This window comes from Euphorbia lathyris, chromosome 9 (genome assembly GCF_963576675.1).
Source record: "Euphorbia lathyris chromosome 9, ddEupLath1.1, whole genome shotgun sequence".
Taxonomy (NCBI): Eukaryota; Viridiplantae; Streptophyta; class Magnoliopsida; order Malpighiales; family Euphorbiaceae; genus Euphorbia; species Euphorbia lathyris.
In genome coordinates this window covers 59,269,302-59,286,886 of record NC_088918.1, presented here as the reverse complement: position 1 = coordinate 59,286,886, position 17,585 = coordinate 59,269,302, and the positions used below count along the sequence as shown (strand labels likewise).

Sequence of the window (17,585 nt, the reverse complement as noted above, 5' to 3'; positions counted from 1 at the left end):
GAAGTCATGGCTTCGGTCACCTTGATTGGTCGAAGGATATCTTCGGAGATGTATTTGGAAACATGTAGACCAATAAGCACGCTGGACTCAAAATACACGCTCCTCATGTTCAGAAGTATTATGGCATGGAAAGATATGGTCCGAAGACGTATCAGGTGCTGCCACGTATCCATGTACACTTTATTTTATCTATAAATAACAGAGACATTCCACAATCTCAAGTATCTTATTTCAATTAATTATTACTTCATGTCTCTGTTATACGTTAGCTAGATATTATCTCTAATATAACCTGATTTTAGCATCGGAGAGAATTACTCGGAACTTTGACCCATTTTCTGACATCTTTTGTGATCTTTGATGATCAGAAGGTTTACGAAGAAGCATTTAACAAGAAGCGCGATATGGTGTATTATTTGGAGAAAAAATCCATTCCATTATTGGGTTTTAAAAATACTGATAATAATAAATAATCTGTTGATGGAATTAAGCAAATCATAAAAAACAAAAGTCAATTGATGTACTTTCTCGTAATTGGAAATGTGACGACGACTAACTCCGGATCATACAATACATTAAATAATTAAAAAATAAAATGAAAAGAAATCTCCACACATCGTGCAAGCAAGCAAGAAAGCATGCAAAAATAATACGATGAAACGAAACGACCCCTTTGACCATTTCTTACCTTAAATAAACTCCCTAATTAACACCTCTAACCCATAATCATAACTGCTTAATTCTTTCTCCCCCTTCTTTTCCTCTCTTCCATTCCATTTTTCTTCTTTCCCCCAAAATCATTTTCAAACCCTCAGCTAAACAAACAATTTCAAACTGCATTTCCACATTCTGCACTCAATTTTCTTCCCTCCTTTTGATTTCGCATCACACCATGATCGAACGAAAGAAAACTTTCACCATGAATTGGAACGCTCTCGAGGATGACGACGATGACGACGATCATTTCTTCGAAACCAACGATCGTCTCTCTTCTGGAGTTTCTCCCGATTCAGCTTCATCCGGCTCTGATGACGACGAATTTGAGGATCCGCGCATGTCTTTCACTTCCTCTTTTTCTTCCCGAAGTTTTAGCACCGCAGCTTCAATAGCTGTTGCGATGAAGCCAGAATACGACATTTGGATGGCTGCTCCGGGATCTATTAATGAACGCCGTAAACGACTTCTACAAGGCATGGGGTTATCTAATGAAAAAGAATTGGTTAGAGTTGCTAGTCGACAGGTACCCTGTACTGTTTCTGTTTCCAACGAGGTAGTTGACGAAAAAGCTCCTCCGGCGGCAACCACTGATGACGAAATCAGTAGCCGAGAATTGGTTCAAGAGGTTTCAATTTCGCCGCATTCCGTTCCGATTTCAGTTCCGGTACTGCTTGTACGGTCTAGGTCTGGAAGCGATATAGAATCGTTGTCTATGGACAAGAAGAGAAAGGAATTATTGCTTGGAGATGTCTCTAAGCAACGGTTGACAAGAACATCGTCCTTGATAATTGGTTCACACGCTCGATTGTGTTATCAGGATAAAGTTACCAAGGATGGAGGAAATGCGCACTCGTTAAACAATGGTCTACCACCTCTGTTATCAACTAGTGGATTCGGTAATTTTTTCCTGATAAAGAATTTGGATACAGGTAAAGAATTCGTTGTTAATGAGTACAATCAAGATGGAATGTGGAATAAGGTGAGTGATCTTCAAACAGGGAAGCAATTAACAATGGAAGAATTTGAAAGTTGTGTTGGGCATTCTAAAGTTGTGCAGGAATTAATGAGAAGACAAAATCTATCTTCAGATGGTGATAACGGAGGAGATGATAGAAAACTCACTGCTAATAATTATATATCGAAGAGTTTGAGAATAAGCAAGAGAAGAGGAGCTGCTATTTTGAAGAACATAAAAGGAGTAGCTCATTCTATGTCTATAACTGGTTTCAAGGGTGCTGATAACACCAAAGAGAGAGATATTTCACCAACATCAGAATCAAATTCAGGTTCGAATTCAGGTGCGAATCCGAATTCAAATTCGAAAAACCCCTCACCACCGTCTGGATGGGTAAAGGTTAGACATGCTGCAAAATCACACAAGGAGCTAAGTGCTTTGCATTTGTGCCAAGAGGTTCAAGCTCATCAAGGAGCAATATGGAGCATTAAGTTTAGTCCTGATGCACGATTTCTAGCTAGTGGAGGAGAAGACAGGACTATTCATATATGGGAAGTACAGGACTGTGAAATTATGTCCTTGAATGAAGGGGCTCCATTTCATCCTTTTTCAGCACCTAGTTTAGGAGAAGTTACTCCAATGCCTTCTGAAAGGAAGAAGAAGAAGAAGGCTGCATCTTCTAAGAAAACTAGTCCTATTCCTGAATATGTTCATGCTTCTGAAACTATGTTTTCTCTATCAGAAAAACCATTGTGCTCTTTCGTTGGTCATCTTGATGATGTTCTGGATTTGTCATGGTCTAGATCTCAGGTTAGCATTCCCATTTTTACTACTGCTACTTGTATGATATAGTGCATTGAATTCTTTTCTGTTTTTCCTTTGGTACTTTTATAGCTGCTGCTTTCATCTTCAATGGACAAGACTGTTAGACTGTGGGACATGGAAACCAAAAGTTGTTTAAAGCTGTTTGCTCATAATGATTATGGTATGCAATTATCCTAATATTTCTTAGCTAATTTATAATGTTATTTTGGCAAAAGGCACCTTGAGGGCCCGATCATTCTTATTTTCGTGGATAACCCCTTAATCTTTCATTTCAACACATATGACTGCTGCTTATTATATAACTTTGGTCATATTAAGCCCCTGGTGGGCTGAAAAATGTTCCTAATTCATGGTTGATGTTTTTCCCTTGCAGTAACATGCATACAATTCAATCCCATGGATGACAACTATTTCATCAGTGGGTCACTTGATAATAAGGTTAGAATATGGAGTGTACCCAATCGACAACTTGTGGACTGGACTGATCTACACGAAATGGTCACAGCTGTCTGTTACACCCCTGATGGCCAGGTTAATCTAACAATCTGTAACAAAATTGATTATCTATATCCTTTCCACATTTAATCATTTCGGTTCGTTAAGTATTTACACTATTGTTAGTTAGAGGCATTAGACCATCTATAAAGGAAATACAATTCTTCTCAACTTTTTAGGATGGAGTTGAACTCATTTAGTCCAATGTTGCTTATTTGGTTCGCCTGCTCCTCCTGTAAACTTCATATGTATTTCATACTAGCTATTTATAGAGGCATTAGACCAAAGGCAATCCTTCCCTGAAGTAGGCTCAAATTTCTTACTATGGTTTCTATTAAAAATGGGCAATTTGGTAGGCAGGGAGTTTGGTTTTGCTCTGTGGATTACTGTATCAAGTTTATTGTCATAAGTTGTTTGATGGTTTATTAATGTTTATGTTTTGATAATTGAAGGGTGCACTCATTGGTTCACATAAAGGGAATTGTCGTATGTATAATGTTGAAGGTATGCATCAATTTTGCTCTGCTAAATTGCTATAAAAATATACCGTTGTGCTTCTTATATGTTATTATGTGATTTAACTTCTTTATTGCACTTGTTTGCTGTATTTTTTATTTTTAGATGCAAGTTACTATGATAGTGATTTTGTGATCCAGATTGTAAAATAAATCAAGTGGAGCAAATTGATTTACAAAACAAGAAGAATGCAAAGAAGATAACAGGATTCCAAGTAACTTTTCTTATCCCTCAATTGAATATATATGTTACTGATCTATATTTAAACAGTCTATGAACGTGCCCATTCGATTAAGTGTGTATCTCAATAGTTTTCTCCAGGAAATCCATCTGAAGTACTCGTTACTTCTGCTGATTCAAGAATTCGAATATTGGATGGCTCGGATCTTGTTCAGAAATTCAAAGGTCAGAAAACTGCATATCATATCATATCAGAAAATTAACTTATATAGATAGTTGATGAGAACATTAATTCGTAATGCAGGTTTCAGAAATATCAATAGCCAAATTGCAGCATCATTCAGCAGTGATGGAAAATATGTAATATGTGCAAGTGAAGATTCTAACGTATTTATATGGAAACGAGCTGAGCGAGTAGGAAACGGGAAAACCAAGAACATCATAAATACCCGATCTCATGAGAGTTTCCAATGCAGAGATGTATCAATGTCAATCTTATGGCCTGGAACTGTAAAGGGTGATCCTCCAACAGCGCAGCAACTAAGTTCGAAAAGGCATTCGAAACGTTCCTCTTTCTCTCAACAGAATTCTACTTGTGGTTCACCAAGTAAAGAAGATGCAAGCGTTAGATCTCTCAGTGCTTCCCCGTTTGATTCATCAATGAGAGAAGATGTTAGTAACTCGCCTCGTACGAACAGCAAGGGACATGATCGTACGAACAGCAAGGGAAATGATCATGATTCTCCAGTTGCAGAAGAGAACTCTAATTCTAATTCTAACTCTAACTCTAACTCTAACACGAAGAGGCAATTACCGCCTTTGCCAAAGAAAAACAAAGACACCAACAAAGAGAATCACAATAGTAGTATGGAGAGAACTTCATCCGAAGAAGACATGATTTCGAGGTCAGATTCCGGACTTGGCGACTCATTCTGCACAGCCGGTTCTTCTTCAATAAGATACGGGGATTCGCCTTCGATATCAGCTGCAGCAACTCCATCGTCGTCATGGCCTTCGAGTTGGTCATGGTTTGATGGAAGTAGCCATGGAAGTCATACAGTTCAAGCAACAGCATGGGGAATGGTGATAGTAACAGCTACATTAGGGGGTGAAATCAGAGCATATCAAAATTTTGGGTTACCACGTAGGATTGGTCGCCAATCGAACCTGTTTTAAGGCATTTGTATATTTAAGTTTTGTTTTTATGGTTTGATTTTTCTTTTATGGTTTTGCCCCCAATACACCCTTGTGGTGGGACCCCTCCCCGGACCCTCGCTCAGCGGGGACGCGTAATGCGACCGGGCCGCCCTTAGAGAAGATGAAACCATACACAACACATGGTTTTATAAGTCTATTTACTTGAGCTTGTATCATTTGTTTCTGCTCAAAATCAAACATCCTAATTGTATTTTGTCAAACTTGTTCATCCAAATTTATGTACATTAAACAGTTCTTTTTGACTTAACATATATATAACTGTTGTTATTAGCTGTTTGTTATATTGTTACGTCGGAATGATTAATAAATATTTGACGAACAATTGGTGTGATGATTTTTTTTTTCTTGTGTTGAACAGTTGTTTTGGGTTATGTTCCATTTATTGAAATAATCATTTTCTTTAGCTGTGGATGAATAATTATTTGCATTTGGCTTTTGTATGTTGTGTTTGATGAATAATTATTTGGATTTGGCGATATTATTGAGTTTTGGAGTTATTATATCTGAAAGTAGAAGTGCATTATCTAAGTTTGAATTATAGTTGTCTTACTATCAGAAGCATTTTGTTTGTTTCGATAAAATCTTCTGATTGGGAGATTGATGGTGATGGTAAGACCCAGACTAATGTAATGTCCCAGTGAACTAGGACCCTGACAATATTGCTGATTTAAACAATTCACTGCTGACTCGCTGAGTCACCTAATTTCGTCAAAATTTGTTTTCAAAGTGTAATGTTTTTAATATACTTTAAAAAACAGAGTTTATAAATTAAAAGTTTAGGATATGTTAAAATTTAAGATTTATAATTTTTAAATTGAAGTATAAAAGTGTACCATATATAAAAAAAATTAGAATGTAATATGATTTAATTATAATTTTATAAAAGCTCATTTAACATTAGATGTGGGCTGTCTCAAACCCACACAAACCTGCATAAGCCCTCACATGAAAGATTGGGTTTAGATTCATTTTAAAAGTTTGAGCCGAGTTATTATTCTTTTGTATACAGCCCCGCACACTAATGGATTATATCACAAATATATGAATTAGTCGAAAATCCGTGTGATACACATGATATAAAATTTTCATATATTTTCAATAAAATAAAAAATAATTATATATTGTTCCTTTGCTGTCTGTTTGCTTGATAACTGCTGTTTTTTTTCCTTTTCTTTGAGTTGATCAGAAACTTTAATTTACAAGAAGGCAATGGAAGACTAATTTCAGTAATTGAAAATTGTTGACGATGGGTTCGAGTTCGAGGCGACAGACACTGGAGGAGAAAAAATTGATTATAAGTGGTGTCTGGTTGGATCACTTGTGACGAATAAAAACTTTAATTTTGAAAATTTCAAACATCGAATGACTAGTATATGGAGACCGGGGAATGGTTTAACGATTTCTGAGATTGGGGGAATTTTGATTTTGTTTAGGTTTTATCATTCGTATGATATGAAATGGGTTAGTGAAAACGGTCCTTGGACTTTTGATAATCAATTCTTGATTTTGTATACTCTGAAAGAGGGGGAAAATCCATCCGCGGCTCAATTGACACATACAAACTTCTGGATACAGATTCATGGTCTTACACAGAATTTGTTTACTGAGACAGTGGCACGGGCATTGGGAAATTTCATTGGGTCTTACGTATCTATGAACTCAAAAGTAAAATGGATAAATGAGCAAAACTATCTCCGTGTGCGAGTTAGCGTGGATATCAGACAACCATTACAAAGGGGGAAAAAGTAAGAAGAGCAGGAGGAGATTGGTTGAATTGTGTCTTTAAATATGAAAAATTGCCAACTATATGTTTTATATGTGGTCTAATTGGACATTTGGATAGACATTGTGAGAGCTTTTTTCGTAGTAAGGAGGAGGACCTAGTGAGGGCTTGGGATGCTTCTATAAAGGCTCCCTTACGCCGTGCTAGTGCTATGGGAGGAGAAAGATGGCTGAAGGAAGAGGCTAGGCCCGAAGGAAATAAGGTATATGGCTCAAACAGAAATGCTGGTAGTAGTACATCGGGACAGATGAAGGAACCAACTCCTAGACATAATCTTCGGCAGCTATCAAAGAACTTTGGTGTAAGCTTTTATGATCAGGAGGGTGTGGAAATCCCTCCAGTTAATCTCTTGCAATCAGAAACCAGATTAGAAGTGGGAGAGGAAAGGAAAAGACGAAGGGGAGAACTTGTTGCATTTCAACCAAAACCAATTGAAGCTATACAGGAGGTAACCATTCAAACCATGGAAGTTGATGATCTATCCCCAAACCAGGAAAATGATAATGATAATAAAGCTTGTGAGCAAGAACAGAGAAACCCGAAAGTTCAAAACAAAGTTAAACAGCAAACAGGATAGACATGCCAAATGGTCTGCCCAGAGCAATGAAAATCTTTAGTTGGAACTGTCAAGGTCTGGGCAACACTAGGGCAGTTCCCATTCTGTGTGAGCTCATCAAAGCTCATAGGCCTGATGTTATTTTCTTGTATGAAACTCTAGTTTGTCAATCTCGCATTGAAGCTATCAGGGTACGCATTGGTTTTGAAGGGTGTTTTGTTGTTGATAGGATTGGGAGAAGTGGAGGAATATGTGCTCTTTGGAGGAAGGCCAATGTGTGCTCCTTAAGGTCATTTTCACCAAATTACATTGATTTGATTGTAAATGACCTTAGGGATGGAGACTGGCGCCTTACTGGTTTTTATGGGTATCCGAAGAGAGCTAGACGAAGGACTTCTTGGGATTTACTAAGGAGCCTTGTTGTCGCCTCTTCTCTCCCATGGTCTATTTTGGGAGATTTTAATGATCTACTTGTTCATAGTGATAAAAAATGAATAAATGAGCATCCGGAGTGGTGTTATAAGGGATTTAGAGATACTCTAACTGATTGTGGCCTTACTAATTGTTTGCACCATAATTAATTTTTTGGTTTTTATATATTTTTAATATATTAATTGGCCTAACTTACATCTAAATAGATTTTCCAATAGTGAATACGGGGGAAAACTATTTTCTAGAGTGAACCTCAAGGGAACCTAAGGTAAATCAAAGGGACATCAGAAGGCCAGTTAATATTTTAACGTGTATTTTTGAGCCAATTAGAATGCAGGAAAGTTAAAAAGCGCCATTAATCAATTTCATCGTGGAAGTCAAAATGGAGCGGTTAGTCAATGTGGTGGAGAACGTGGATTAGTAGAAAGAAGCAGGAAGTTACCTCCAACATCTATAAAAGGAAGAAATCACGATGACAACACCCCAACTCAACAACTCAACACACCCAAGCAAAACTCTAACAAATTATTTCTAGACTTCAGCATCTTTTTAATTTTCTCAATCATTCCCTTAGTTTCAATTTTTAGATCTAAAGTCCATTCATATTTTCCAGTACAATTTTATTTTATTTGTTGTTCAATCGTTTCTGTAAGGTCGGTATTGTTTTGATAATCGAATCTTTGGAATTTTACGGTCTCTTTATTCCATACAATCGTTTGATAATTAGAAGTTAGTTAGGCACAATTTCATTTGTTACGTAGAAGTTAGAAAATGCACTCAATTTCATTCCATAGTTCGAGAATACTATAATGTTGGAAATTAGGCTAAGGTATAACAGCGGAAATATAAATTTTTTAACCTATTTCCATTTAACCACAAGATCCGTTAACCGTTATTTCATATAAAGAAGGATAAGAAGAAATACCTTTTAGAAGTTCTATCTACCGTTGCAAACGAAGTGCCCACAACTTCAAAAGAGATAGAAACTGTCTACCAATCTTCCCATATCCGAAACAGACCTTCCATACCACCGAACGACAATCCCTTCGGTGGAAACGTGTAAGAATATGTCTAGAAGCTCCTGTCCAAAAATCGCGACGATCCGACGGTTCAATATCCGAGAATCCGCGAAATTGTGAACTGACCTGATGTAGGAGTAGTAAAACGAATTTCTCCCTTTTGTTTGTTTTTCTTCTTCGAGTTCCCAAACACGAAATAAAACACGGGAAGATTAATTTGGAATCAACCGTTGAATAGCAACCAAAGTAGATTGCCTCTAATTAATCAACACAAGATCAAGGATAAAAGAAATAGATGAAAATCAATTGATCAAACGAAGCCGTAGAGAAATCTCGTCCTCGAACTAGGGGTGTCGAATTTTCTCTCTCTTGGACTAGGTGATTTTCGAAAATCACAGTAGGGTATGGCTTTTTTGGATTTCAAAAATCTCAAGGGAATGAGTATTTATAATCTCTTGTATCTAATCCCTAGTTAGATTGAATTAGGTTACTGAATAGGAATTCCATTCGGAATAGAATTTCTAATTATTATCTCACTATATATCTAATATATTAAGGATAATAATAATAACCTTATTGGATAATAATAGGAGTATATTAATCTAATTAAAACTCCTAACTTAATTATCTCTTAATTAATTTAATTCATATTCCTAATCTAATTAGGATTAACAAAATCAAATTAATTATTCATGTATATTACTACATGAATTTCGACCCCCTTATGTCCATGGGCCTTATTGGGCTCAATTGGGCTTCTATCAATTAATTAACATCTATCTCTCTTTTAGGTTCTAAGTCTTATGTGTGATCCATTAGGTTCTTATTGCTTCTAGCCGTATGCAACGTTATTAAATTAATTTTCAAAGAATTATAATTAATCTTTGCATAACGGAATGATGTACAGAGTATGTGATTAGCAAGTCCGTAATCATTCCCCCAGAGCTATAAGAAGACAGGTTGATTCTGTCGTTAACCTTTCCGTATTAGTTACAGTATAATTCGATCCTTTATCAACTACATCCTTGAACTGAATCTTATGACTATGGATGATGTCAAGTCACATATAGCGAGACGTTCGTTTTACTTGTACAGGCCGAGTCAACTCAAAAAGATAGGTTAAGTGAAATCTGTATTTCTTACTCTTAAGCTATCACCTTGCAAGGATTTAGAGTCGAGTCTTCCACAAGCGATCCATGGATGTATCTCCCATTTATCAGGAGTGATAAATGCTCAATCCAATATATAACGACTCCGCAATCACTTCCTGTGATACCCAACGTCTACTGTTCACACCCTAGAGTCATCTCTGTTAAGGATCGTGTTACACCAGAGTCAAAGCATCATATTCCGTAATCCAGAATACCAATTAATATTCCTTTGAGTCTGAGGATTAGTTATACCTATTAATACCAATGAGATGAACAGGTGACAAGGATGAATCTACCCATCCTGTTATCTCAAATCGGATCCCCAATCCTAATGAACAACGTTTCATCGGATCTATGTAACTGTCCAGATATCTGTATATATGAAGCTTGTGAGATCAGTTTTCTGTCGGACAGAAGACATTGTTACATACAAGTCTCAACAGTGATATGTCAATCCCAAACATATCACTTGACTTGGGGTGGTTTTAAGTTTATCAGTTTACTATAAAGTTTTGTCTCACTTCATGCTTGTATGAACACTTTATAATCACTTTAAATAAACTTACGGATTTCCTTTTATTAGACTTTATTTAGTGCTTAAAAGGGATTTCCTTTATATAGTTATAAAACATATATCTCATTAAACAAATGATATAAAGAACAATTCATTTACATTAAGTTTGTATCCTAGAACAATTGTCTATAGGACACTAAACCCCAACATACTCCCACTTGGACTAAAGCCAATTGTTTCTAAAACTTATCCCAGTAGAAGTTAAATGACGATCATGTATTCTCTGGGTTAAAGGCTTTGTCAACGGATCTGCAACGTTGTCCTCTGTAGGTACTCTTTCTATTCTCACATCTCCTCTAACCACAACCTCTCTAATGATGTGGTATCGCTTAAGGTAATGCTTGGATGCATTATGAGACCGTGGTTCCTTTGCTTGCGCAATGGCTCCATTGTTATCACAGTACAGTGTAATGGGATTGACAATGTCAGGCACCACACCTAGTTCTGTAATGAACTTTCTAATCCAAACCGCTTCCTTTGCTGCTTCCGCAGCTGCGATATACTCTGACTCGGTCGTAGAGAAAGCTACGCTTCCCTGCTTGGAACTCTTCCAACTGACCGCGCCCCCATTCAAGATAAACAGGTATCCTGATTGGGATTTATAATCATTCTCATCTATGAGATGACTTGCGTCTGAAAATCCTTCTATTTTCAGATCACCTTCTCCGTACACTAGGAACATTTCTTTAGTCCTTCTCAAGTACTTAAGAATGTTCTTGACGGTAATCCAATGCTCGTCTCCCGGATTTCCTTGGTAACGACTCGTTACAGATAATACGAACACTACGTCAGGTCTAGTGCATAGCATAGCATACATAATCGAACCGATTGCGCTGGCGTACGGGACTATAGCCATGCGTCGTTTATCATCATCGGTTTTAGGACATTGATGATTGTTTAACTTTACTCCATGTAACATGGGTAAGTTACCTCGTTTCGATTCAAGCATGCTAAATCGATTTAGCACCGTTTCAATGTATGTAGCCTGTGAAAGACCAAGCAGTCTTCTCGATCTATCTCTATAGATCTTTATACCAAGTATATAAGCTGCTTCACCAAGGTCTTTCATTGAGAAATTACCAGATAACCATACTTTCACTGACTGTAAGAGAGCAACGTCATTTCCCATTAATAATATATCGTCCACATATAGTATGAGAAATGCTATAGAGCTCCCACTTGCTTTCTTGTAAATGCAAGCTTCTTCGCAATTTTGTTCGAAACCAAATTGTTTTATGGTTTCGTCAAAACGCTTATTCCAACTTCTAGATGCTTGCTTGAGTCCATAAATGGATCTCTGAAGTTTGCAAACTTTATTTGCATCCTTTGATATGAAACCTTCAGGCTGCATCATATATACATCCTCAAGCAGGTTTCCGTTTAGGAAAGCTGTTTTCACATCCATTTGCCAAATCTCATAATCGTAGTGAGCAGCAATTGCAAGCATGATTCTGATTGATTTCACATCCATTTGCCAAATCTCATAATTCCTTGCTTCTGACGATATCCTTTCGCTACTAACCTAGCTTTGTAGGTGCTAACCTTTCCATCCATGTCTGTCTTCTTTTTGAAGATCCACCTGCACCCAATGGGTATTATCCCTTCGGGTAGATCAACCAAAGTCCACACTTGGTTAGTATACATGGAATCCATTTCAGAATCCATGGCCTCAAGCCATGCTTTAGAATCTGGACTAGTAAGAGCCTCTTCGTAATTTTCGGGTTCGTCGTCTAACACGGGAACCTCATTATCATCTCCCACTAGAAAACCATATCTAACTGGGAGTTCACGAACTCTTTTTGATCTACGAATAGGTGGCACTAGAGTCTCATCTAATGGGACTCCTTCGGGTACCTCAACCGCCTCTGTTGTTTCAGTCAGTGTTTCTTCTTCTTGAACTTCGTCAAGTTCAATCATGCTTCCCTTTTGTGTTTCTTCGAGAAACTCTTTCTCTAAGAAGGTTGCGTGCTTGGATACGATTACTTTCGGATCATCTGGATGATAGAAATAATATCCCATAGTTTCCTTAGGGTATCCAATGAAGAAACATTTATCAGATTTCGAATCCAGTTTGTCGGACGCAATGCGTTTGACAAAGGCTGAACACCCCATACTCTCATAAATGAAAACACGGGTTTCCTACCAACGAACAATTCATATGGTGTGGAACTAGCGGATTTAGTTGGTACTCGATTTAGGGTGAAGAGGGCAGTTTCTAAGGCATAGCCCCAGAACGTCTTTGGAAGTAAGGCCATGCTCATCATGGATCGTACCATATCTAATAGGGTACGGTTTCTCCTCTCAGACACACCATTATGTTGTGGTGTATAGGGAGGTGTCCATTGTGAGCATATCCCACATTCAGTTAGATAATTTCAGAAAATCATCTGAAAGATATTCGCCACCTCGATCAGATCGAAGCGTCTTTATTTTCTTTCCTAATTGATTTTCTACTTCATTCTTGAAGCATTTGAATTTCTCAAAAGCTTCTGATTTGTGCTTCATCAAGTAGATGTAACCATATCGGGTATGGTCATCTATGAAGCTTATGAAGAATCTGAATCCTCCTCTTGCTTGGACTGACATATGACCGCATACATCTGAATGAATGAGTCCTAGAGTGTCTGATACACGCTCACCTTTATTGCTAAAGGGTGTCTTTGTCATTTTACCTTTTAAACATGATTCGCATGTTTCCAATGATTTGGGATCGATTGGATCTATAAGCCCATCTGAATGTAGCTTTAGCATGCGTCTCTTGTTTATATGGCCTAAACGACAATGCCACAAGTAAGTTGAATTATCTAGCTTATGTCTTTTGGTATCAATTGCAAAAACATGAATTTTGTCATCTAACACATAAATCCCATTTTGTGATATTCCTGAAAAATAAAAGATCGAATCTTTATAAAAATTGCAACTCTTGTCTTTTATTGAAATATGAAAAGCCGTCGTCAACAAGGCGGCTAATAGAAATAATATTTCTAGATATTCCTGGAATATCCTCAGGCTGCATCCGGTATCAAGTACCAAAAGATTCAGACTGTGAAATTTCAATATAAAACATACCAGATGTTGAAGTCCCAGTTTCTTCCCCTTTTGAGGAAGGCTAGGTACACCAACAGTTTCTTTTCCAATGCCCGTCTTTACCACAGAAGTGGCACTCTCTTTTGGGCTTCATCACTTCCTTTCCCTTAGCTTTGTAGGGCACGACTTTCTTACCTTTTTTGGGATAATTCCCTTTCCTTTTCTTTGATCCCTTAATGACAAGAGCCGGTATGGCTTTGTCTTTCTTCATATTGGGCTCAACTGACTTGAGCATATTTGCAAGCTCTTCAAGAGAGGTTTGCAAGTCATTCATCTGATAGTTCATAATGAACTGTGAATAACTCTCTGGGAGGGATTAAAGAATTAAGTCTATGCTTAATTCGTTATCCATCGCAAATCCAATACTAAAAAGTTTGGTAATGCACCCAATCATCTTGACACAATGTGTCATGACAGATGTGCCCTCTTGCATCCTACTACGATATAGCAACTTGGATATCTCGTAGCGTTCGCACCTGGTTTGTTTCCCAAATAATTCCTTTAGGTGCATGATGATGGAATAGGCATCCATTTCCTCATGTTGCCTTTGTAATTCCGGTGTCATCGATGCAAGTATGATGCATCCGGCATGATCATCATCAGCCTTGTGCTTCTGGTAAGCATCAATTTCCTCAATGGGAGCATCATCAGCAGGGAGAGGGGGTATCGATGTATCAAGTACATACCCTATTTTATCGAACTTCAAAACAATTTTGAGGTTACGAAACCAGTCGGTGAAGTTTGAACCATTCAATTTGTTATCGGTAAGAATGTTTTGCAGATTGGTTTTAGTCATGATTATAAGAGTGGGTTTAATTAAAACTTGAGATGTGAGAAAGAGTAAACGTATGTTATTCATTTGCTTTAAAGTATATCAATCTAAAATTATAGGCCTTTTGTTTATTTTAGATTGCTCCCACTATTTTGCCAAATTAATAGCCCTCCATATTAATTCGAAGAATTTCACAAATCCTTTAGTGAGCTAGGATCCTAACTCCTGAGATTTCTCCTTGAGTTTACTCAACAAGATAGTCTCATTCATTAGGTAGATTCACGTAATCAATCACATCTTTAATGTGATTCCTAGGTTATTGGGTTACTAACCACATTAGTAACTAATATGCTATTCATATTACCCAACCGTCTTGCCCATTAGTTTATGACAACATGAGTTTACTCATCCAATTATCATAATCTAATTTAAGTATTACCCCATATTCATGAAAAATGATTTTCGATAATTCAGGTGTTACCGAAAGGACCCCGAGCTTGAGTTTACTCAACAACCCAAAGGCCCTCAGCACTGCCGGCTAAATTATAATATTAGGGAGGGGCAACCGATTTTAGTAACTTGTTTATTTACTTAACTTTTTAATGAGGGATTTTGTTTTAGGTCTCATAATCTAACTTAGTCTTGATTTGCTTTAGCATACATCAGACACATACATTCACATACATTGGCGTTATGGACATATCATCTAAATTATTCCATCGAGCCAGAGACGGAATAAAAGGGCAAACCTAAGGAAATACTAACTATTACATATTTCTCTTTCAGTCCTCCGTCTTCTCCATGGCGCCTTGAAATTACATATTAATTTCTATACTACTAAAGAAAACTTCAATTGAATTGAAGGGAATCAGATGAGAGGAGAAATTACAATAGATAGTAGAAAGGCAGGACTCGCAGACCCTATTTCAAAAATACCAAAAGACTAAAGAGGGTCCAAATATGTCCATAACTCCAAACATGCATAGACTCAATTAAATAAATTTAATTGGTTGATTACATAACTATCTTATGTAATATTTATGTTAATCACATTTATCAAATTAACTTTCATCCAATTTTACTTCTAATAGTTTCGTATCTTTTATATTAATCTTTAGATTAATATAACTATACAAAACTTTAATTATGCACGTCCCAATTATTTTGATTTTAATTCATTTAACATTTTGATTTACAAATTGGTAAAACAAACTTTTAAACAAATTTTCATTCGATAATCAAAACAGAAAACTATCAATTTCTGAAACATATATATTTAAATATAAAAACGATTTTAAATATATATATATCAGTTCTAAAACGGTTTTAAAACGATTTTCAGAAAATAGGAAAAAACTACTATAGATTTCCGTTCTATCTTTAGAATTAATAAAACTGATTTTATTAATCTAACAATAAAACTAATAGATTTTGTTATGATGATTATCAACCAAAATAATTAGGAACATACGCACAATCTATTTTAATTAACAATTAATTAAAACTTATTTATCTTTAGAATTAATTAATCAAAACAATTTGTTAATTAACTCTAACTATAAATATTTATTCAATCCTATTGAAAACTTCTAAATTTTCATATATGAAATAACGGATTTAACGATGGCTCTGATACCACTGTTGGAAATTAGGTTAAGGTATAGCAGCGGAAATATAAAATTTTTAACCTATTTCCATTTAACCACAAGATCCGTTAACCGTTATTTCATATAAAGAAGGATAAGAAGAAATACCTTTTAGAAGTTCTATCTACCGTTGCAAACGAAGTGCCCACAACTTCAAAAGAGATAGAAACTGTCTACCAATCTTCCCCTATCCGAAACAGACCTTCCAGACCTCCGAACGACAATCCCTTCGGTGGAAACGTGGAAGAATATGTCTAGAAGCTCCTATCCAAAAATCGCGACGATCCGACGGTTCAATCTCTGGGAATCCGCGAAATCGTGAACTGACCTGATGTAGGAGTAGTAAAACGAATTTCTCCCTTTTATTTGTTTTTCTTCTTCGAGTTCCCAAACACGAAATAAAACACGGGAAGATTAATTTGGAATCAACCGTTGAATAGCAACCAAAATAGATTGCCTCTAATTAATCAACACAAGATCAAGGATAAAAGAAATAGATGAAAATCAATTGATCAAACGAAGCCGTAGAGAAATCTTGTCCTCGAACTAAGGGTGTCGAATTTTCTCTCTCTTGGACTAGGTGATTTTCGAAAATCAGAGTAGGGTATAGCTTTCTTGGATTTCGAAAATCTCAAGGGAATGGGTATTTATAATATCTTGTATCTAATCCCTAGTTAGATTGAATTAGGTTACTGAATAGGAATTCCATTCGGAATAGAATTCCTAATTATTATCTCACTATATATCTAATATATTAAGGATAATAATAATAACCTTATTGGATAATAATAGGAGTATATTAATCTAATTAAAACTCCTAACTTAATTATCTCTTAATTAATTTAATTCATATTCCTAATCTAATTAGAATTAACAAAATCAAATTAATTATTCATGTATATTACTACATGAATTTCGACCCCCTTATGTCCATGGGCCTTATTAGGCTCAATTGGGCTTCTATCAATTAATTAACATCTATCTCTCTTTTAGGTTCCAAGTCTTATGTGTGATCCATTAGGTTCTTATTGCTTCTAGCCGTATGCAACGTTATTAAATTAATTTTCAAAGAATTATATTTAATCTTTGCATAACGGAATGATGTACAGAGTATGTGATTAGCAAGTCCATAATTATTCCCCCAGAGCTATAAGAAGACAGGTTGATTCTGTCGTTAACCTTTCCGTATTAGTTACAGTATAATTCGATCCTTTATAAACTACATCCTTGAACTGAATCTTATGACTATGGGTGATGTCAAGTCACATATAGCGAGACGTTCGTTTTACTTCTACAGGCCGAGTCAACTCAAAAAGATAGGTTAAGTGAAATCTGTATTTCTTACTCTTAAGCTATCACCTTGCAAGGATTTAGAGTCGAGTCTTCCACAAGCGATCCATGGAAGTATCTCCCATTTATCGGGAGTGATAAATGCTCAATCCAATATATAACGACTCCGTAATCACTTCCTATGATACCCAACGTCTACTGTTCACACCCCAGAGTCATCTCTGTTAAGGATCGTGTTACACCAGAGTCAAAGCATCATATTCCGTAATCCAGAATACCAATTAATATTCCTTTGAGTCTAAGGATTAGTTATACCTATTAATACCAATGAGATGAACAGGTGACAAGGATGAATCTACCCATCCTGTT

At 36.4% G+C, this 17,585-nt stretch overlaps 1 protein-coding gene across 1 annotated transcript; it reads left to right on the top strand.

Annotated features, from left to right (window-relative positions):
* The first annotated feature begins 725 nt into the window (after positions 1–725).
* On the top strand, positions 726–5,164 carry LOC136207126 (uncharacterized). Its single transcript, XM_065998407.1, has 7 exons — positions 726–2,482; positions 2,567–2,657; positions 2,871–3,028; positions 3,445–3,496; positions 3,649–3,722; positions 3,820–3,913; positions 3,993–5,164. Exons 1-7 carry the CDS (start codon positions 893–895, stop codon positions 4,862–4,864), a joined length of 2,931 nt encoding a protein of 976 aa, XP_065854479.1. The 5' UTR covers positions 726–892; the 3' UTR covers positions 4,865–5,164.
* The last annotated feature ends 12,421 nt before the right edge of the window (positions 5,165–17,585 follow it).

Coding starts and splice junctions, on each gene's coding strand:
- LOC136207126 (XM_065998407.1), top strand. CDS start 893: ATGATCGAACGAAAGAAAACTTTCACCATGAATTGGAACGCTCTCGAG. Junction 3,723..3,819: donor AGAAGATAACAGGATTCCAA/GTAACTTTTCTT, acceptor GTATCTCAATAG/TTTTCTCCAGGAAATCCATC. Junction 3,914..3,992: donor TCTTGTTCAGAAATTCAAAG/GTCAGAAAACTG, acceptor TTCGTAATGCAG/GTTTCAGAAATATCAATAGC.